Below are 22740 nucleotides of genomic sequence, written 5' to 3'. Positions count from 1 at the left end.
GACAATCAATTGTACAGATTCACTATCCTGCGGTTAAAGACATTCCTCTTCACTTCTGTACTAAAAGGGCGTCCCTCTATTCCGAGGCTGTGTCCCGTGGTCCTACACTCTCTCGTTATTAGGAATATCCTCTCCACATCCGCTCGATCTAGGCTATTTAATACTGAATAGGTTTCAATGAGATTCCCCCACAACCTTCTTAGCTCCAGCATACATAGGCACCAAGCTACCAAACGCTCCTCATTCGTTAACCCTTTCGTTCCCAGCATTATTCTTGAGAACCTCCTCTGCATCCTCTCCATTGCCAGCACAGAGATAATTAGATATAAGGCTCAAAATGTTCAGAACAATGTTGACGTAACAAATTTTATCGGGCTTCCCTGTTTTATAAGGGACCATTTTGACGAATATATATATTCTCTCTCTGTTTCTCTGCGAATGCTTTAAATAGGTCTGTAACCCTTTCCTTCCTGCAGAGCAGAATAAAATATATTTCGATGCCTTTGGAGAAAGAATATGAAAGTCAGAATATATTCTCTGGCATCAGTTGTGGCAGAATATATAAATGTATGTGATGTATGTGTGTGTGTGTATATATATATATATATATATATATAGAGAGAGAGAGAGAGAGAGAGAGAGAGAGAGAGAGAGAGAGAGAGGGAGAGGGGGGGGGGAGAGACAGAATATATATATATATATATCTCTTATTTCCATCGCCGCCTCACATATTGTTTTGAACTTTTTCTGTTACTCTTAATACTCCCAATTGTTCTACCACAGTCCAGTCTTTCTTTTCCTTATCTCCCCCTCTGTGTTTGAGATAACCCTAGATATCCAGTTGCTGGTCCAGCAGCCATGGCACGGTAATGGAAATAGTACTTTTTTTCTTTTTCGTTATTCTTGAATTATCTCTATCCGGATCTTCTTTAATTGATTTAAGCTCTATTCTGGTTGTGTGCTTCGTTTGAAAATAGTCAGTGAAAATCTCATCAGAAGTCTATTCACTCCTTTTTCTGTTTCTGCTTATATTTTCTGAAACGGCTTCAATCCTGTGATCAGTTAAGCTTCTGCTGCGATCTGAGGTTCAGAGTACTTTCCGGCCTCAGTGTAGACAGAACTGAGCAGATGCTCGCATATTGGTCAGTAGTCACTTTCCCAGCAGGCTTTTAGATATCAAGTGATCTCATTATTCTTAACCTCTACGGAGAACTGGGGGGTGGTGATGTGTAGGGAACTAGAATATCTTCTCAAAAATCGACTCCATTTTCCCTGTTGATATGTTCTAATAAAGACTTCTATTCTCCCCTGCTGGATGCCTCCATGACGAATGAGCACAATGTAAACAAGAGAGCCAGTGGGTCAAAGTAAAGAATTAACATTCTGCCACACCTGATGCCAGAGAATATATTCTGCCTTTCATATTCTTTCTCCAAAGGCATCGAAATATATTTTATTCTGCTCTGCAGGAAGGAAGGGGTTACAGACCTATTTACAGCATTGGGGGGGGGGGGGGGAGAGAGAGAGAGAGAGAGAGAGAGAGAGAGATATTCCGTATGGAGCTGCTGCAAAATATTGCTAAAAGTTCTTTACCGCCGACAGAGCAATTGTGGATAGTTTAACATCGCCCGGACTCATAGCGGATTCCGCAATGTGCTGCGTCCTCCAAAGTGAGGCCCTGCATTCTAGTCCGTGTCACACTTGTCCCGACGCTAACCAGAGCTCCGTGATTGTGCGCAAATCACAAAAGGCAGTATCGTTGTGGCTCTGAAACTGTCCGGGTTTTTCCCGCTTTTTACTCGTTTCAACTGCTGGTTATCACGCAATGAAAACGACGAAGGATATTGCCACACAGAAGGTTTGCCTCTTTGAACTGCAGAATCGTTACCACGAGTGCCTCTGTTTTGTAAAATTTCGGCGAATACAGAGCAAACGGCCAGCTGAGCAAGTCTGCAGTGTTCACTTCTATTCACTTCTATTCGTGGTTAGTTAACAGTAGAGTGATTGGTGGTTTATAATTAATGTCAGGATACAATTCAATAGTTGTAACACTCGTTCACCGAATCCGCTAAAAACGCAAAGGACAGGGATCATTGATTCATCGTGGTGTTCTGAGACGTCACGGTGAGTTTGAGGTAAAGAGGAACAGATGCTACATGCAGCCCCAAAAGACTTAGATGATAGATTTTGAATAATATCAGATTAAAGTTGGTTAACCTTGTAACTTACCAGGGAGGAAAAAGATGAAGGAAAGGCAGATAATAAAGATGAAACTGTTCATTCTTCGTGCCGAACGCGAGTTAAATGCAGCGAAACCCTTTGTAATCGCTGGGCGAGCGAGGCAGTACTTAAGAAAACAAGAAGGATTCGTTTCATTCTCACAGGTTTGGTCACGTGATAATTTCTTGGAACTTGTTTGCTACCTCCCTCGCAACTTGGAGGTGTTTCCGAAATTAGAATTTACTCTGTCTAGTGCAAAGAGGAGAGGAGAAAATAAACATTTTTTTAAAAAAAGCAGAAGTCCATTCGGCCCTTCGCTTAAGCCCACTGTTCACTACAATCATTTAAATATTTTGCTTGAGTTGCCTTTCATTTCAGTGGCAGTTTATTTCCTGATCTGCATGATACCTCACTCTGCTTGAATATAATTAGTGACCAGGTATATGGTCTCTTCGCTGGAATTTCCGAAGCCACAGATACTTCTCCAGTCTTGAAAGACGGGACAATTATTTTAATCCTGTGAACTCTGCTTTTACGAACACCATCAATCCCGTCTAACGCTGAGGGAAGATTTTACTTTTCGATGAGCTCTCCTCTGCATTTGCTCGTGGTAGACAAGCTGGAGGTGACTCGCAGCTTCCCAGTGACAAATGCGGTCTGAAAGCCGAAAGCATTGCCGAGCACTTCAACACGACCTGAAAATATGAGACTGCTGAAAGTAAGCCACATGCAGGTGTTAGAAGCTGGTGAATGTGCTTGGGTCAGAAGACAGGACTCAGGAGCCATACACTTCCCTTCACACTTCTCCATATGTTTTCAATCTGCTGCATTCAACATTTCTACCCGTGCACATGGATGGATGCAGGCCTAGTGCAATTTTGGAGATCTTAATAAATTCAAGGGAAAGCACAGAGTTAATGGCAATGCATTTAAGTCAAGTCAAGTCACTTTTTATTGTCATTTCGACCATGCTGGTACAGTAAAAACGAGACAACGTTTTTCAGGAATATGGTGCTACATGAAACAATACAAAAACTACACTGACCTAAGTAAAAACAACACGGAAAATAACTACACTAGACAACAGACCTACGTAGGACTGATAAAGTGCACAAAACAGTGTAGGCATTACAATTAATAATAAAGAAGACAATAGGCACAGTAGAGGGCAGTAAGTTGGTGTCAGTCCAGGCTTTGGGTATTGAGGAGTCTGATAGCTTGGGGGAAGAAATTGTTACATAGTCTGGCCGAGACAGCCCAAATGCTTTGGTGCCTTTTTCCAGATAGCAGGTGGGAGAACACTTTGTATGACGGGTGCGTTGGGTCCTTCATATTGCTGTTTGCTTTGCGGATGCAGCGTGTAGCGTAAATGCCTGTAATGGCGGGAAGAGAGACCCCAATGATATTCTCAGCTGACCTCACTAACACTGTTGATGAACGTAGCAATCTTAAGTCCAAATTTATATATCCCTGGAAATGACTGCATGTTTTGATTGGGTGGCCTAGAACGCGTTCGACAAGCTTGACTTTATTAGTCGAGACAATGAATTCAAGAATCAGGAAGTTATGCTGCAGATTTATAAAGCTCTGGTTGGGCTGCATTTGGAGCATACTTCCCGGATTAGAGGGCATGTGCAGCAAGGAGAGATTGGATAAACTTGGGCTGTTTCTGTCGAGCGGCACATGCTGAGAGGATCTCTTTCAGAGGTTTATAATATTACGAGAGGTCTAGATGAAATATCTATCTAACAATAGAGGCCACGTATTTTAGGCGAGGGGTGTGTGTGTGTGTGTGTGTGTGTGTGTGTGTGTGTGTGTGTTTGTGTGTGTAAACATTTTTTCATGAAGAGTCACAGATGGCTGCAGCATGCTGTCACTCACGTTAGTAAAGGCAAATACGATAGATAGGTTGAAAAGACACTTAAACAGGACGTGTATGTGCAGGAAATGGAGGAGTTTGACATCTTTAGGCATAAGGGAATAGTTAACTTGGGGTTTAATTACTAAGTTACTTATCTCGGCATCGTAGACCTATGGGCCGATTTCTGAGCTATACTGTTCAATATTCTATGCTGTCTCCGAACACAAAAGAATACTTGACCATGTTTCCTGGAGCTCTGCTGCTAGAATTAGGTTCCATACCATTCCATACGATACCAGGAAGAAGAACCCTGTCGTCCATACAGTGCGGGATTAAACTGATCTGCTTTGAAATCTCAGCTGAGTCATGGATGCGGCCTGTTTGAGGCGTCACTCTTTGAAGGTGGCCTGGATGCTGGAGAGGTGAGTACCAGGATGAAATTTCCTGCAGCTTTTGCTGATCCTGTGTTGTTGTCCTTCCATAGCAGACAGTAAGGCAATCAGTAAGTATGCTCTCCATGGTACATGTGTAGATAATTGTGAATGTCTTTGGGGCCATACAATTATCCTCGACCCCCACCACCAACAGGTGGGCACAATGCCACTGCTAAGAGACAGCTCATCAGGGTGGACAGTATGGCAGTGCTGTCTTTAATTCTCCACTTCTCAGCGACTTAGGATTTATTTCTAAAATATCTCAGTTCTAATAAATGACCTGTAACTCGACACGTTACATTGGATGATGAAAAAATATGCAAGTACTGGAAATATGAATGGAAAACAAAAGGCTAATATATTTGATGTCCGGCACCTTCAACAGATGGAGTTGATTGAAATCGCTTTGAAATGTTTGTCGTTTCAGGTTACTTCTGCGACCTTTTTCAAAGAGGCTAATCAAGCTGCTTTCTTGTGGCTGTACTCCATGTAAATGTACTCAATGGTAAGGAGAGCTTTGTCTGTGATGGAGACTACAGTGGTGTTTATCCTTGATAACTTCCACAACTGCTCAAAACGTAGGAGCAGTATTCTGGGGATAGCACTGAGAGTGGTGGGACAGTGCTGCAGCCCCGGGAGCTGCTGCTCAAAGCCCTTGTGATCCAGATTTGACTCTGACCTCTGGTCAATGTGGAGTTTACTGGGAGGTTAATTGGCTGCTGTCAGTTGCTCCTGGTACAGTCAGTGGGCAGGTGAGAAAAAGCAATCAGAAACAGAATCAGGGTTTGTTTTAGCACTGATATGGTGTGAAATTTGTTGTTGTTTGCTGTAAGACATAAAATTAAAAAAGTAAAATAAATAAACAGTGCCAAAGAGGAATAATGAGGTAGTGTTCATAAGTTCATGGACCATTCAGAAATCTGATGGGGGTGGAGGGAAAGAAGCTGTTCCTAAAATGTTGTGTGTGTTTCTTCAAGCTCTTGTACATCCTCCTTGATGGTAGTAATGAGAAGAGAACATGTCCTGGGTGGTGGGGGTCTATAATAATGGATGTATAATTGAAGCATCTTCTTGAAGATATCCTCTATGGTGGGGAGTGGAGTAGTGCTCTTGTGTCTGTGATGGAGCTAACTGAATCTACAAACCCCTGCAGCCACTTTTGATTCGGCAGATTGGAGCTTCCATAACAGCTGGTGATGTAGCCAGTCAGAATGCTCTCTATTGCATATCTGTAGAAGTTTGCTAGAGCCTTTTGGTGATTTGCCGAATCTCCTCAAACCCCTAATGAATGATATCTGCTGGTGCAACACATACAAAATGCTGGAGGAACTCAGCAGGTCAGGCAACATCTATAGAAATGAATAAAGTCAACATTTCGGGCTGAGACCCTGATGAAGGGTCCCGCCCCAAAATGTCAACTGCTTATTCCTTTCCATAGATGCTACCTGACCTGCTGAGATCCTCCAGCTTTTTGTATGTGTTACTCTGGATTCCCAACACCTACAGAATCTCTTGTGTTTATGATAGCTGCTGGTGTGCCTTCTTTGTGATTACATCAGTATGTTTGGAGCAGAATCTATCCTCTCAGATGTTGATGCCCAGGAACTTGAAACTCACCCTTTTCACTGTTAACCCCTCAATGAGGACTGGTATGTGCTTTCCCGATTTACCCTTCCTGAAGTCCATAATCAATTCTTTGGTCTTGCTAACCCCAAATGCAAGGTTGTTGTTGATCCCACCTAACTGGTTCCAATTTATCTATATTCTCCACCTTATCTATATGCTTTTCAACCCTGTTATAATTATTATAAAAGATAATGGATATATATAATATAATGGAAATATCTAAAAGTATGAGAGATCAATAGTCAGAGTCTTTTTTCCCCAGGGTCAAATACTAGAGGGCAGAGGTTTCAGGTTTAAAGTTAATTTATGAGAAAAGTTTTAGTTTTACACAGAAGGTTGTATATCCTGCTGGAGAGGTCCAGGAGATACCAGTTACATATAAGACACAAGGTCTATGTCCCTCCACTTCCAGCCTGTTCATATATAGGTCCATGAACAATTACGGATGGAGAGAAATAGACCAAACGCAGGCAGGGGTGCAGTTTCACTTGGCATTGGGGTTGGCACTGCCATCATCAACCTGTTCCTGCGGTGCATTGTCACATAATGCTATTATTATTCTTAATCATGACACTTGAAGGTTGAGAAGGTCACAGATAAGGTGCAGAAAAGATCGACCAGAAAGATTCCAGGGATGAGGGATTTCACCTCTAAAGTTAGATTGGAAAAAGTGTTTTTACTTGGCATGATAGAGTTGTACATTATGGAAACAATCCCATCATGGGAACACAGAGCACAGAGCCAGGACCCGATGGCCACCCCTCTCCATGCTGACAAAGATGCCCACGTACACTAACCTCACTTGCCTACATCAGGCTCATGTCTCTCTAACCTTGTCCTGTCCAAATGCCTTTTAAGCATTGTAATTGTATCTGCTTCCACTACCTCCCTGCCCTCCCAACTCCATCAATATGCCCTTTCCATTAGTGGATAGTTGAAGAAGGGCACAGATATTACGACTCGTGCAAGGGGAATATGAGTGAAATCTTTTCCCTTAGCACACTGACGATCTGGTACTCAGTGCCCACCAGGACACTCGCTCAGGTCTTTCAGAAGGGAGTTAGCTAGGCACGTGAGGAGCAATAATTTGCAGGGCTGTGGGCGAAGAGCAGGAGAATGGGACTGGTGGGATTCCTCATCCAGGAACTGATATAAACTTGATGGCTTCCTGCTGTGTTGTAACAACTCTAAGAAATGGCAATTTATTAGGAGCAATTTCAAAGGTTCCAGCAAGAAGCAACACTTTGAGTACTGTACATCGGTTATTCCCGGATGCAACTGTTACTGGATCCACACTTACGGAACACAAATGTCAAATCTGTTCTTCAAGGATACAAGTAGTTAAATGTTACAAAGTACAACTGTACAGGAATACTGTCTAGGGTTTAACTGTTAATGGTCTTTTGTGGCAGGGTATAGCTATTAACATGTACATTGTTTCTGGGTAAGAATCTGTAGTTCCCACTTGGCTGTCACTTTGTAGCTCTGGATTATGACTGAACAAAGAAAAGAGACCATGGCTGTAGATAAGTATAAACTTACAAGGTGTGGCCTGACCTAAGGTTTTTAAGACCAAAAGACATAGGAGCAGAATTAGGCCGCTCGGCCTGCTCTGCCATTTCATCATGGCTGATCCATTTTCCCTCTCAGCCCCAGTCTCCTGCCTTCTCCCCATAAACTTTCATGCCCTGACTCCACAGCAAAGAATTCCACAGATTCATAACTCCCTGGCTAAAGAAATTCCTCCTCATCTCTGTTCAAAATGGACATCCCTCTATCCTGAGACTGTGTCCTCTGCTCTTAGACTCCTCCACCAGAGGAAACATCCTCTCCACATCCACTCTATTCAACATTCTATAGGTTTCAATGAGATCCACCCCTGAATTCCAGTGAATTCCAGTGTATCGAGGCCCAGGGCCATCAAACGCTCCTCATATGATAATCAATCATGGAATCATTTTCGTGAACCTCCTTGGAACTCTCTCCAATGTCGGCACATCCTTTGTTAGATAAAGGGACCAAAACACCTCACAATACTCCAAGTGAGGCCTCACTAATATCTTATAACCATAACATAACATCCTTGATTTTATATTCTAGTCCTTTCACAATGAATGCTAACATCGCATATGCCTTTAGGGAATTTGCACAAGGACTCCCAAGTCCCTTTGCACCCTCGATTTTTGAATTTTCTCTCCATTTAGAAAATAGTCTACATTTTCATTTCTTCTACCAAGGTGCATGACCATACACTTCCCAACACGATATTCCATCTGCCACTTCTTTGCCCATTCCTCTTATCTGTCTAAGTCCTTCTGTATCCTCTCTACTTCCTCAAAACTACCTGCCCCTCAACCTATCTTCATATCATCAGCAAACTTTGCAACAAAGCCATCAATTCCATCATCCAAATCATTGATATAAAATGCAAATAGAAATGGTCCCAACACAGACTCTGTTGAACACCACTAGAAAAAGCTCCCTTTATTTCCCATCTTTGCCTCCTGCCAATCAGCCAATGTTCTGTCCATGCTAGTATCTTTCCTCTAATACCATGGGTTCTTAACTTGTTAAGCAGACTCATGTATGGCACTTTGTCAAAGGCCTTCTGAAAATCCAAGTACACAACATCCACCAATTCTCTTTTGTCTATCCTGCTTGTTATTTCTACGCAACACACACAAAACGCTGGAGGAACTCAGCAGGCCAGGCAGCATTTATGGAAAAGAGTACTGTCAATGTTTCGGGCTGAGGCCCTTCAGCAGATTTTTTCTTGTTTGTTTTTTCTACAGCCTATTTTATCATTTGCCTTCAAGTACCCTGAAACCACATCCTTAATAATCAACTCCAACATCTTTCCAACCACTGAGGTCAGGTCTATATCTAACTGGCCTATAATTTCCTTTCTTCTATCTCTCTCCCTTCCAGTCCTCTGAAACTATGCCTGATCCTTGAAAGATCATTACTATGCCTCCACAATCTCTTCAGCCATCTCCTTCAGAACCCTGGGATGTAGACCATCTGGTCTAGCTGACTTATCTACTTAAGACCTTTCAGTTTCTCAAGAACCTTTTACCTAGTAATGGCAACTTCACACACTTCTGCCCCTGACACTCTCGAATTCCTGGGATACTGCTAGTGTCTTCCACAAGTGAAGACTGATGCAAAATACTTACTCAATTTGTCAGTCATTTCCTTGTTCATCATTACTATATCTCCAGCATAGTTTTTCAGTGGTCCGATATCTACTCTCACCTCTCCTTTACACTTTATGTATCTGAAGAAAAATTTGGTATCTGCTTTAATATTATTGCTAACTTACCTTGGTATTCTATCTTTTCCTTTTTTTTATGACAATTTAGTTGCCTTCTGTTGGTTTTTAAAAGCTTCCCAATCTTCTAACTTCCCACTAATTTTTGCTGTATTATCTGCCCTCTCTTTGGTTTTTATGTTGACTTTGAGTTCTCTTGTCAGCCATGGTTGTGTCATCCTGCTTTAGAATACTTCTTCCTCTTTGGATGTATCCTGCACCTTCTGAATTGATTCCAGAAATTTCAGACATTGCTACTCTGCCATCATCCTTGCCAGAATTCTTTTCCAATCAATTTTGGCCAGCTCCACTCTCATGCCTCTGTAATTCACTTTACTCCACTGTAATACTGATATATCTGACATTAGCTTCTCCTTCTCAGATTTCAGGGTGAACTCTATCATCTTATGATCATTAAGGGTTCCTTTACCTTAAGCTCTCTAATCAATTCTGGTTCTGGGCTCAACTACATGCTGCTCTAAAAAGCCATCACATAGGCATTCTAGAAACTCTCCCTCTTGGGATCCAGCACCATACTCATTTTCTCAATCTCCCTGCATATTGAAATCCCCATGACTATTGTAACATTGTACTTTTGGCATGCATTTTGTATCTCCCATTGTAATTTGTGGATCACATCTTTACTACTGTTTGGGTCTATATATAACTCCCATCAGAGTCTTTTTACCCTTGCAGTTCCTTAGCTCTACCTACAATGATTCAACATCTTCCGACCCTATGTCACCTCTTTCTAATGACTTGATTTGATGAGTCTGTAGTTGAAGGATGGAAAAAGTTTCACTTTACTTATAGTTTTATCATATAACTTTTGTTGAATCATTCTGGTGCATCTTTTCTTCATTCTCTCCATGGAATCTGATTGCTGATACTGTGTGTGGTTGTTAATGGGTCTCTAATGAGTTAAAGGGTCTGGTACACTTTTAATTAATCTGCATGATCACAGCAAAGTGAAACTTCAAATTTAGATTGAGGATTAAAATCTTGGGTAGCCAAAAACTTAAATAAAGGCAATTACGATGATGAGAGAGCAGAGTTGTCTGAAATGGACTGTGTAAAATAGATAAGGTAAGTCAGCAGGACCATTCATTTGAGCAGGTATTTTTACAGTTCTAAGCAGTATATTGCATTGATGAGAAAATGGTTCCTTCTTGGTTCACTAAAGGATGAGATCAATTTGAATGTTGTGAAGGTTAGAAGAAGATCAGAAGATGGGGAATATTTAGAAATGATGCCTGAAGAAATTAATGTGGGAGATAAAGAGGGAGAAAACATGTAAAAATAATGTTATGTAAGAGTTTCTGTTGGTCAATAAGACAGAGCATCTTAGGTAACCTTAGGGTGCTTCATGAGTAAAACTGGGTAATTGATAATAGGGAATAGAGAAATAGCTGAAGATGTAATTATTGTTGATTAGTCTTTGTGGTAGAAGATGCTTAAAAATCCCAATAATATTAGATAAATTAGGGGCAGAAAGGGTAAAAAAACATAGAACAAATATACTGGGTATGACCTTAGACATAACCTGCATCCTATGGTCATAATGGAAGTGACTGTAGATAAATGGGCAATATCCCTAAATTTAGTGGATTATAAATTACTCCTGCACTTTGAAATTCTTATGAATGACTTGACAGAGGAAGGGAAGAGTGGGGTTAGTAAGTCTGCAGATGACGTGAAGGTTGGTGGTATTATGGATAGTGTAGAAGATAGTGGTAGGTTACAAAAGATGCAGAATTGGGCAAAGCAGTGGCAGATAGAGTTCAATCCAGAAAAGTCCCTAATTACTGACCTCCAGACAGAATACGTTCCATTTGCAACCATCTTCTGCCTTCCATGAGCAAGCCAATTCTGAATCCATACAGGCACATTTTCAAGGATCTTATGCCTTATGACATGCTGGATGAGCCTACCATGGGGAACCTTTTCTACTGAGGTGTATAAGTCCCATCTCTCACCTTGGGTATACCATAAGGTAAAGTTTCTGACTTCAACCTAGAAAAATACAGAAGTAACAATTTGCTGGAATAATTACACAGGCCAAAGAGCTATAATGAGCTATATCAAAGACTTTAGCCAACCTGGTATTGGTGGGGATAGTCTTCATGTAAGAGGGTTATGACAGAGACATTGAACAATATCAGGACACATTTCTACCCTTTGAGGATCTGGTTCTAGCAAATGAGGATGAGCAATTGTGGAGGAATACTGGGGAAATGATCACAGTAGAGGTGGAAGAAACAATGAGAAACCTAGATTAAAATTACACACTGCTAGTATTAGTGGATTCTGTATGGACTTGCCAGACAAACTGGAATCAAAGGTTGGCACAATAAGTTAGTTGAAGAAAGAGAAGGTGGGTCACAATCTTGCCACAGTTTGAAAATAAAAAAAGTCTGCCGAGGCTAGAAATTGGGAATAAAAACGAAAAATGCTGGATACACCCAGAAAGTCAGACGACATTTAGAACCTAGAACAGAGAAATCTACATCACGTTACTGGTCCTTCTGCCCACAATGTTGTGCCAACCATGTAACCTGCTCAAGAAACTGCCTAGAATTTCCCTACCGCATAGCCCTCTATTCTTCTCAGCTCCATGTGCCTCTCTAAGAGTCTGTTACAATACCCAATCTGTGAAAAGAGAAACAGTTAACACCTGGGCCAAAGACCCTTCTTCAAATCCTTTTCACCATTTGTGAAGTTAGATCATTCACCTGTAACATTCACACTGCCTGATCAGCTAAGTATTTCCAACAGGAACTCAAGAGATTGCAGATGCTGGAACCTGGAGCAAAGGACAAACTGCTGGAGAAACTCAGTGGGTCAAGACTGCATCAGGACTGTCCAGCATTTCAAGTATTAACAGCATTCTCTTTTGTTTAAGATTTCCAGCTGACTTCTCTGTTTCACCGTTTCAGTGTTGATTGCTTATTTGTTTCTGTTCTCAGTTCTATCTCTGTTCATCCGTCCATTTGTACCTCTTCCAGATAGATCAGCTGAGATTAATAAGCATTTGCCACCCTCTCTTTGATGGCAGAAGTCACATTGTGTCTCTTATCATCTTATACTCCTATTAACATCCTCTTTTGTGCCGAAGAGAAAAGCCCTAGCTTGCTCAGCCTTTCCTCGTAAACCATGCTCTCTAATCCAGGCAGCATCCTGGGAAGTCCCCTCAGCACCCTGTCTAAAGCTCCCACATCCTTCCTATAATGAGGTTCAGAGTTCAAAGTACATTTATTATCAAAGTATGTATACAGTATACAACCCTACCTTTTCCCACAGACTGCCACGAAAGCATAGAGCAACACATCAGACCACCCTCACCCCACACACAAAGAGAAACAAATTGAACAAACAGCAAAAGTAAACAAGGGGAAAACACAGAGTATAACACACCAAACCACAAAAGTCATCAAAAGGATCCAGGCATATTCAGTTTCAATTCAGTTCTAGTTCATTCTTACACTGTGTCTAGTTCAATCTGGCACTCCGGTACCTTTGTCTAACAGCAATGAGAGAGAAAGAGAGAGCATTTGAACGCAGGGACCTTCCTACGTGAGCATCGAGCAAGATGTTGATAGATGGCGCTGAACAGCTACTCACCTTCTGCACCCACCTCTATGTTTTCAATCCTCCTTGATGCTTTAATCGGCAAGAAATGAAATAGGTCATGAGCTTGCGCCCCATCTCTAAGCTTCTTGGCCTCGAGGCCACTTGCCCTCTGGAATGAGGTGATCAGAACTGAGTACAATGCCAACCAGAGTTTTATAGTGCTGCACCATTCTGGTGGCTCTTGAACTTAATCCCTGACTAATGAAGACCAACACACCAGACACATTCTTAACCATCCTATCAACTTGCACAACAACTTTGAGGGATCTGGGCCCCAAGGTCTCTCTGTTGCTCCACACTACTAAGAGTTCTGCCGTTAGCCCTGTACTCCGCTTTCATTTGACTTTCTTAAGTAAATCACTTCATACTTTTCTGGATTGAACTCCATCTGCCATTTCTCAGCCTAGCTCTGCATATGTTATCAATGTCCCATTGTAGCCTTCAACAGCCTTCTGCACTATCCACAACACTTGGGGTTCTCTGTAGAGACAGGACATTTCCAGAGGGCTGTAAGACAGGACCCTTGCTCAAAAGAAGACATAGCAAATATACTCAACTGCTGCAGGGTTAACCTTGTTGAAAATAGAGATGGAAATTAATAGTTACTTAGAATAGTATAGGTTAATGAAATAATTGTAGCATTATATATTGTGATACAATAGGGTCTTTTAAGAGAATTTTAGACAGGTACGTGGAGCTTAGAAAAATAGAGGGCTATGCGGTAGGGAAATTCTAGGCAGTTTCTAGAGTAGGTTACATGGTCGGCACAACATTGTGGGCTGAAGGGCCTGTATTGTGCTGTAGATTTCTATGTTCTATGATTATTTGTTAAAAGCCAAATTGTGCTTCATTAATATTTATTAAAGGTGTTAATGAGGCAAAGTCTTGAGAGGAGACAATGTTTTCCAGAGACTGTCACTGAACTTTTAATGTTGGAGGGCAATATTGTGTACTGGAGACAGCTGGGTAGAGGTCCTTTACCCGTGGATTATGAAGGTAAAGGCCTGGTGAATGAGTCATGTACCCAGTGCTCAGCCTCTGAGTGTGTATATAACTAGCATCGTCTGCATCATGTAACCTGTCTGCTGAGTTTTGGTGGCCGCCTCGGAAGTGAAGAACACTTGAATCACTCTGCCCAGTGCCTTCGCACCTTCAGTAGTGCAGCGACATCCAGAAAAATAAATAAGCCAACAACAGATACTTTTTTAAAAAAGTGGAACCTAACTTCCCCTCTGTGACCCTACAGCCCTCACTGAAACCAGTGGAGTCACAGATCCTGGGCAGTATCTCTCTGTGCTCGGGGTTACTGTCACTGGACTCCTGGTGTGTATGCTGAACAGGGTGGGCTCCTGGTGTGTATGCTGAACAGGGTGGACTCCTGGTGTGTATGCTGAACAGGGTGGGCTTCAGTACGTGGGATCTCTGTCTGAATAGACATTCTAATTGTACAGAATCAGAATTGGATTTGTTATCACTGGCATAGGCCATGAAATTTGTTGTTTTTGGCAGCAGTACAGTGCAATACATAAAAAATTACTCCGTTCCAATAAGAAATATTTTTAAGATAAGTAATACACTAAAAGGGCAACATAGTGAGGTGGTATTTATGGGTTCAGGGACAGAATCCTGGCTGCTGATATTTTGCTCCAAAATCCAGGCCGATAATTCCAGAGATCAAGAGAAGTTTTGTGGAAGTTTTATGCAATGAGAAAAAAACATTCCCCAATAGAATTCAAAATGTGGTATTATATATTCTGGCTAAACAAAATTAAGGCAATAACATGGGAGGAAAGCAGAGGTGTTTGGAGGTTCAGCTCATTAATGCAACACTCCCAGCTGATAAAGATGGTAAAGTAAGCAAATGGGTTAGGCGGAAAGACTAGCCTTTTGCAACACACACAAAATACTGGAGGAACTCATCAGATCAGGCAGCATCTATGGAAAAGGGTAAACAATCAATGTATCGGGCCAAGACCCTTCTTCAAGAATGTCCTTTTGTGACCTTGGAGAGTGTTGAAGTGCTTCTCAGCCAATTAAGTACTTACGGCTTTTCTGAAGAGCAGTCGTTCTGGGGATGTGACTGTCAGTGTGTCTGCAGGAAAATCGTGCATTGTAAAATGAAATAAAGCAAGTAGTCCCCTCTTTGTGTGTTGGATTCAATGGCAAGGTCTTTTGAGCATAAAAATAGGTGTGTAATGGTAAATCTGTATACAGTAGGATCTTATTGCAGACATGTGTACTTAGTGTTTTGTGTTTACTATGGGAAGGAAGTTGACACTTGAGAGGTGACACACCAGAATCAGTATCGGGTTTATTAAATAATTTCCCACTCATGATCAATAAAGTACTTATTATTATTACTATTAATATCACCAGCATATGTCGTGAAATTTATTAACTTAGCAGCAGCAGTTCAATGAAATACGTGATAATATAGAAAGAAGAAAAATAACTAAATAAATCAGAGTAAGTTTATAAATGTATATTGAATAGACTAAAAATAGTGAAAAATAGAAATAATATATATTAAATAAAAGTGAGGTTGTGTTCATGGGTTCAATATCCATTTAGGAATTGTATGGCAGAGGGGAAGAAGCTGTTCCTGAATTGCTGACTGTGTGCCTTCAGACCAAACACTGAACAGAGGAGATGAGAAATGTTTTATTAAAACTATGGGGGATGAGACAGAGAGACACATTTTTATCAGTTGACGGCCAGAGCGAAAGAGAAGGAAGAGCAGGAAAAGCCCGAGAAACCCTTTCCTAACATTAAGCTGCTGGGTGCCTCCTGAGAGTCAGTACTCAATGCCGGAATCATGCCAGCTTTTAGGAGAGGCAGAGAGAAATGTGCAAAACATGTGGGACAGTTGTGGGAGCATCTGAACAAGTTGAAACAAGATTCACCAGGTGTTGTATTTGATGCGGGAGTGCGGTTATAAAGAGAGATTGCATAGGTTGGCTTCATTCTCACTGGAATATGGGAGGCTGAGGGGTGACGTTATAGAGGTTTATAACATTATGAGGGGCATTGATAGAATAATCTTTTTATCCAAACTTGGGATTCTAAAACTAGAGGTGATAGGTTTAGTAGGAGAAAGGAAGGATTTAGAAGGGGTCTGAATGGCAACATTTTCACACAGCGGGTGTGGATGTGTGGAACAAGCTGCTGAAAGAAATGCCAGAAGCGGGTACAATTACAATGTTTAAAAGAAACTTCTGGCAATTTATGGATGGAAGGGATTAGAGTGATTAGGGCCCAATGTAGCCACATGGGAATAGTGTAAGCAAACATTGCACTTGAGCCAAAGGGGCCATTTCTATGCTATATAAATCTGAGCTCTATGAGAATTAGGTTGGATTGGTGAATTAAGATTGTGTTCACAACATCACAGAATTATACAGAACAGACACAAGTTTTTCAGCCCAACTCTTCCATGACAACCATGGTGCCTTCTTGAGCCAACACCACTGACTTACAACTGGCCTTACTCCCTCTCATCCTTTCCTATCCATGAACCTGTCCAAGTACCTTCAAAACACTGAAATGTACCTGCCTCTACAACTTCCTCTGGCACCTCCTTCCATAAACCCCCCTCTTTGCATGAAAAACCAGTCCCTCAGGTCCCATTTAAATTGTTTTCCTCTCACCTTGAACCTGTGCCCTCTAGTTTTGGACTTCCCAACCCTGAAAAACACTATTCACCGTATCTATGCCCCCTTGTGATTTTTCACGTGTCGGCAAAGTCATTCCTCAGCTTCCTTCGTTCCAGTGAAAACAGCCCCTGCCTATCTAGTCTCTCCTTTTAATTCAAGCTCTCCAGGCCTGACAACATCCTTCTGAATCTCTTCTGCACCCTTTCTAGCAGAATCACATCCTTCCTGTAGTATGGCAACTGGAACTGGACTGAATACTCCAGTTACGGTCTATAACACAATGAGGCAAGCCTTCATCACCTTCTTGACCACTTATGTACTTGTGCCACCACTGGTCTATGTCTTGCCAGTTTGGGTTTATTTCTAATTGCTACTTAAATGTAATAATTGTGTGTCACTGCACCATCACCATGCTCTGTGTAAGAAACTTACCCCTCAGATCCCATTTAATGCCCCTTTCCTTTCACAAATCCATGCCCTCCTGGTTTTGATATGTCTACCGTGGGGAAAAGTTTCTGACTAAAAACTTTGACATAAATTGGCAGACTGCTTTGTCAAGCACCTCCACTCAATCTGCCAAAAGTGGAATTTCCCAGTGGTCAACCATTTTAATTCCAATCCCCATTCCCCTTCCAATATGTCAGTCCTTGGCCTCCTCTTCTGCCACTCTCAGGGTGGAGGAACAGCACCTTATGTTCTGTTGAGATAGCTTCCAACCTGATGGCATGAACATCAATTTCTCCTTCAGGTAATCTTTTTTTCTCTGTTTTTCTTTTCTCCTTCCCTTCCCTCTTCTTCTATTCCCCACACTGGCCTCCTACCTCTTCTCCTCACCTGCCAATCACTCCCTCTAGTACCTCTCCTTCCCTTTCTCCTATGGTCCACTCTCCTCTCCTCTCAGATTCCTTCTTCTCCAGCTCTTTACCCACCTGGCTTCACCTATTACCTTCTAGCTTGTCCTCCTTCCCCTCCCTTCGCCTTTTTATTCTGGCACTTTCCCTCTTCCTTTCCAGTCCTGATGAAGTGTCTTGGCCCGAAATGTTGAATGTTTGTAGATACTGCCTGACCTGCTGAGATCCTCCAACACTCTGTCTGTGTTATTCTATCTACCCTATTTATGCCTCTTATCATTTTGTATACCTCTATCAACTCACTCCTTAGCTTTCTTCCCTCTACAGAAAACAAGCTCAGCCTATCAAATCTCTCCCAACAGCTAATTTCTCCAAAACAGACAATGTCCTGGAGAATTTCCTCGTGTCAACATCCTGGAGAATCTCCTCTGTATTCTCTCCAGCATGTGCACTTTTCCTACAGTGTGACAATCGGAACAGCGCACAAGTGATATGGAAAGATATAACTTAACATCCCAATCTTTATATTCTAGGCCCCGATCCATGTCATTACGCTTTATCTGTGTTGCCTCTTTAAGAGATTGTAACTACCCTCTTGCGCGTCCTGCCCACAAGCTACATCTTTGTGACCTTAGTAATACCTCAGTCTTCTCATAAAGTGCCTGGGGGAATTTTGACTGGGATTTGCATTTGAAGTTCCGTCCCTTCTCATTTTCCTCTCTGTGTTAATCACTACTGTAATCTTGTCCCTTTCCCACCCTGAATCGATGATTTTACCTGCCTCCTGTCTCACCTAAAGAGTAGCCAGAATTGTTTACCTATTTTGAAGCAATAGATGCTGAGCATATTTAATGTGCCTCAATGTCTGGGTGCTGAATTTCTGTTGGTATTGCTAGGCCTGCCTGGTTCAGATATTGTGTTTGGGGTCAGTAACTGCTTTTGAATGAATGTTGACCTACAGTGCTCCCTATTTTCTCGTCGTTCTTTGGCTCATCTAGTCTGGGAAGTGCTGCTTCTCCTGATCTTTTCTGATGTAGGCCCTGTGGGTGAGGAGGAGATTTCCAGGAACCCCAGTACAGATTCTGATGATAATGTAAGATTTCATGGAGGTCTAGTCTCAGTGCAGGGATGCTCCTGTATGTGTGCGTGTGGAGGTGGGGGAGGGGGGGAGTGTTGCCTGAGGGCATTGGGGTTAGTGATGATCCCTGTCTTGTCTATCGGGCTGACATGTACAGAGGTGGATTCCACATGGAGAAACGTCACTCAAGGTATTGGAGCCATTTCCTCGCTGACTGTGTTGGGAGACAGTGCGAAGCCGGTCTCTAGTTGGAGAGTTGAGAAGAGTCTAAGCTTGAAATGTCATTTCTTGTTTTGATGGATTTATTGATTTCGCTATGATTGCACCATCACAGACATCACATCATTCCAGCTGATACATTTGTCAGACAAAATTATTTGATTCCCAGTGGCAAACAGCACCTCTAGTTATCGCAAAATCCACATGGCGATTATTTGTTGTGAATGAATGACTTGAAAGCTCAATCAGACTGGTATTTGTGGTCCATCTGAATGTTTTTGCGTACTCAGGATACCATTTGCCCCTCTCTCTCTCAAGTACCTATCTAGATACCCCCTTGACTGCAACCAAGCCATTGCTTAGGTCACTGTGCATGCTGGTAAGTATTGTATTCTACAGAGGTTCTGTATCTCCTACAATTCCCGTTTGATTTAATAATAGCTGCTTATTTTTCTGGCTCTGTCCACAGACCTTAGTGGTGGCAGGAGAGGTCAACGGTGATTAAAAGGCATCAACAGTGCCTGTATATTGGAGAAAACAAGTTCATTTTGAGTGACTATTTTGTGTAACGCCTCCATTCGATCTGCAAGGGTGACCCTGACCTTCCACTTGTCTGTCATTTAATCTCCCCATCCCATTCCCACTCTGATCTTGCTCTATTCCAGATTCTTAAGGTTGTCTCAGTAAATCTGCTCAGCTGATCTTCTGACAAGACACATTAGAGCCCTTGGGACTCAACACTGGTGATCTGAAGTTGGTGAGTTCTGCCATCCCAGTTCCAATGAAAGATAGTCATCTCAGTTTTCCTCTCTAAATAGAATCTGGCTGACTTGCCAGGTATTTCCTGCACGCTCTCATCACAGTATCCTGAATATTCCTGCACTTCTTTCTCTTTTTACCCCCTCTCCTCTTTTGTCCCTTTCTATTTACATTCTATCCCAACTGAGTACTCCTGTGATTAACGAGCGATCCCAGCCAACATCTCCAGCCTGTCACACATATTACTTCTGTTCTCTCCATTCCTTCCTTTACTGCATAACTTAAAATATGCTCAATTTGTAACTTTTCCTAGTTCTGAAGGAAGGATGTTAAGTCAGTTGCCAGGAAGTCAACCTGAAACATCAGCTGTCCAATTTCCTCCATGGATGCTGCCTGGCATGCTGAGTTTCTCCAGCCGGGCAGCATCCACGGAGGAACTCGGACAGTTCAGATCGGTTCTGCTCAGCTTGCTGAGCTCATCTAGCAAGTTGTTGCAATGCTTGGGTCATTTTGTTATAGGAGAGTGGAGGATGAAGGAAGATGTAACTGGGGTGAGTAAAGTTCTGAGAAGTAGGATCTATTTCCTTCAGCAGAGTGATCAAATGCTAGGGGGCATAAAGTAATTAATGGGGAGACGCGAATATGAAATAGAAACAAGTGTAGGCTGCTTTCCTCCCCGTGTTTCCTCTGCTAGCATGGTTGATCTTTTATTCTACTTTTCCCTACTATTCCCTTACACACTGGTTTTCTTAAAACCCAGAAACCTGTTGATCTTTATCTGGATTACACTCAGCGACAGAGCCTGAGATGCTAAGGATTCATCATCTCTCCTCCTTGACTGAGATGGGTGCTTGGTTCTGGATCTCCCAGCCAGTGGAAACATCATCCCACTGGCTGCCATAGAAATTTTGTGTGTTTCAATGAGAGCATCTTTTACTCTTCCAAACTACAGTGAAAGTACGCTCAGACTGTCCTATAAAGTCAAACAACAAGCTAGTCTGTGACAACCATGGTGCTCATCCATCTAGTCTCAAATTCCTGTATTCAGCCCATGCCTCTCCAAGCACCATCCCTGCATGTCCTTATCCAAGTCCTTCCTAAATGACAATATTTCTACCTGCTTCAACCACTTCCTCTGGCAGCTTGTTCCATATACTCACCATCTCTGCAAGAGAAAGTTGCCCTTCAAATCCCCTTTAGATCCTTTCCCATCACCTTCAATCTACTTCTGCATTTTTATACTAAAATAGAGGACTATATTTACCCTCACTTTACTAATCTGCCATGTCCCCTAGTTTTGGACTTCTCTATACTGGGGAAAGGACTCTGCTATCATCCACCTTATCTGGCCCCTTACGATTGTATAAACCCCCTGAAGTTCCCTTCTCATTCTTCTGCGCTCCAAGGAATGAAGACCTAGCCTGTAAAGCTCTCTCTGTAACTCAGCTCTCCTAATCCTGCAATATCCTTGCAAATCTTCTCCGCACTTTTCCTAGTTTAACTGCATCTTTCATATAACAAGGTGACCAAAACTGTACGTAGTAGTCCAAGTGAGGTTCAACAATGACTTAGACAATTGCAATGTACGTATATCTCTTCCTGTCCCGGGAACCATCTGGCAAATCCTCACTGCACCCATCTATTGCAAGTATATGTTTTTTGTGTGGGAAGCTAGATGTTCCTGTTGTGGTTGTGCCAGAGCTCTCTAGACTACAGTGAGATCAGTTTCTTTGTGCACTAAAATCCTCTTACAATACACACCTTCCTACTGTTTGCCTTCCTAATTGTTGCTGCATCTGTACACCAGTTTTTCAACCTCTAATGATTATGAAATATCTGCTTTTGCATTTTTATACCAGTGGATGACTATATTTACCCTCACTTTACTAAATCTGCCATGTCCCCACCTGTTCATATCACCTCGTCCCCACCTGTCCACATTGGCTTGTCCCCACCTTTCTACATCGCCTTGTCCTCACCTGTCCATATCACCTTGTCCCCACCTGTCCATATCACCTTGTCCCCTCCTGTTCACATCACCTTGTCGTCGTCCCTGTCTGCATCACCTTGAAGCCCCTCTGTATGCTTTTCACAACTCATTCTGCCATGCCATCTTGTACCATTGTCCAAACTTGGATATGGTGCACTTAGACTCTTTATCCAAGTCATCAGCACTCACTGTGAACAGTTGGGGAACCAGCAATGATCCCTCTGACACTGACCAGTTACACCTTCCACCTACCTGCTACCCTTCCTCGCCGGATCCACCTACCACTTGCCAGTTCTTGCTTCAACCCTTTTCCTCCCCTCTGTACTGTCTATCTCCTCTCTATCTTTCAGTCCAGATGAAGGGTCTCGACCCGAAACAAAACTGTCCATTTCCCTCCACCGATGGCGCCTGACCCAATGAGTTTCTTCAGCTTCTTGTTTGTTGCTCTAGATGCTGGTGTCTGTAGTCTCTCGTGTCTCTAGAGGACAGGCTGGGACTGTTTTCCTTGAAACATGGGAGGCTGAGGGTTGACCTTTTAGAGATTTTTAACTCATATGGGACATGGATGAAGTGAATGGTCACAGTCTTTTTTGCAGAGCAGGGGAGTCTAAGTCTAGAGGTCACAGGTTTAGGGTGATAGGGGATTTAAAGGGGAAAGTTTTTCACAAAGAGGGTGGTGGGTGTATGGAATGGTGAGTAAAATTGAAATGTTTTAGTCATTTGGACCAATATGAATGGGATAGATATTGGGGTTATGGGTAAATACAGGCACAGAAATCTCAGAAAGGCACTTGGTTGTCACCAACAAGTTGGTCTGAAGGGTTTCTAGGACCTTAGGACTTAAAAAATAACTTGCTCATTGCGACCCTTTGATCCTCAATTCATTAGAATTAGAATTATTATCACTGAATTATATGATGTGAAACTCGTAACTTTGCAGCAGCAGCTCATTTCAGACGTAGAACATTACAGCACAACCTATGATGTGCCGATCTTTTAGCCTAATCTAATATCAATCCAACCCTTCCCTTTTACATAGCTCTTCATTTTTCTATCATCCATGTCCCCTTCTGAGAGTTTTGCTAAATGCCCCTAATGGGTTGTGGGCG

General features: G+C 42.2%; 2 protein-coding genes across 2 annotated transcripts in view; both read right to left on the bottom strand.

Annotated features, from left to right (window-relative positions):
- LOC132393381 (uncharacterized) overlaps positions 1-2352 on the bottom strand; it is a 94490-nt gene extending 92138 nt beyond the window's left edge. The window contains exon 1 of the mRNA XM_059968550.1: positions 2230-2352. Coding sequence (XP_059824533.1) covers positions 2230-2281 — 52 coding nt within the window. The 5' untranslated portion in view covers positions 2282-2352. The remainder of the gene's footprint in view (positions 1-2229) is intronic.
- Positions 2353-2793: 441 nt separating this feature from the next.
- Positions 2794-22740, bottom strand: part of LOC132398128 (uncharacterized) — a 103029-nt gene continuing 83082 nt past the window's right edge. Inside the window, exon 10 of the mRNA XM_059977193.1 lies at positions 2794-2932. Within this exon, the coding sequence (XP_059833176.1) occupies positions 2794-2932 (139 nt within the window). The remainder of the gene's footprint in view (positions 2933-22740) is intronic.

Source organism: Hypanus sabinus, chromosome 1, assembly GCF_030144855.1.
Source record: "Hypanus sabinus isolate sHypSab1 chromosome 1, sHypSab1.hap1, whole genome shotgun sequence".
NCBI classification, from domain to species: Eukaryota; Metazoa; Chordata; class Chondrichthyes; order Myliobatiformes; family Dasyatidae; genus Hypanus; species Hypanus sabinus.
The sequence above is the reverse complement of the archived record's forward strand: the minus strand, read 5'-3'. Positions and strand labels throughout refer to the sequence as shown.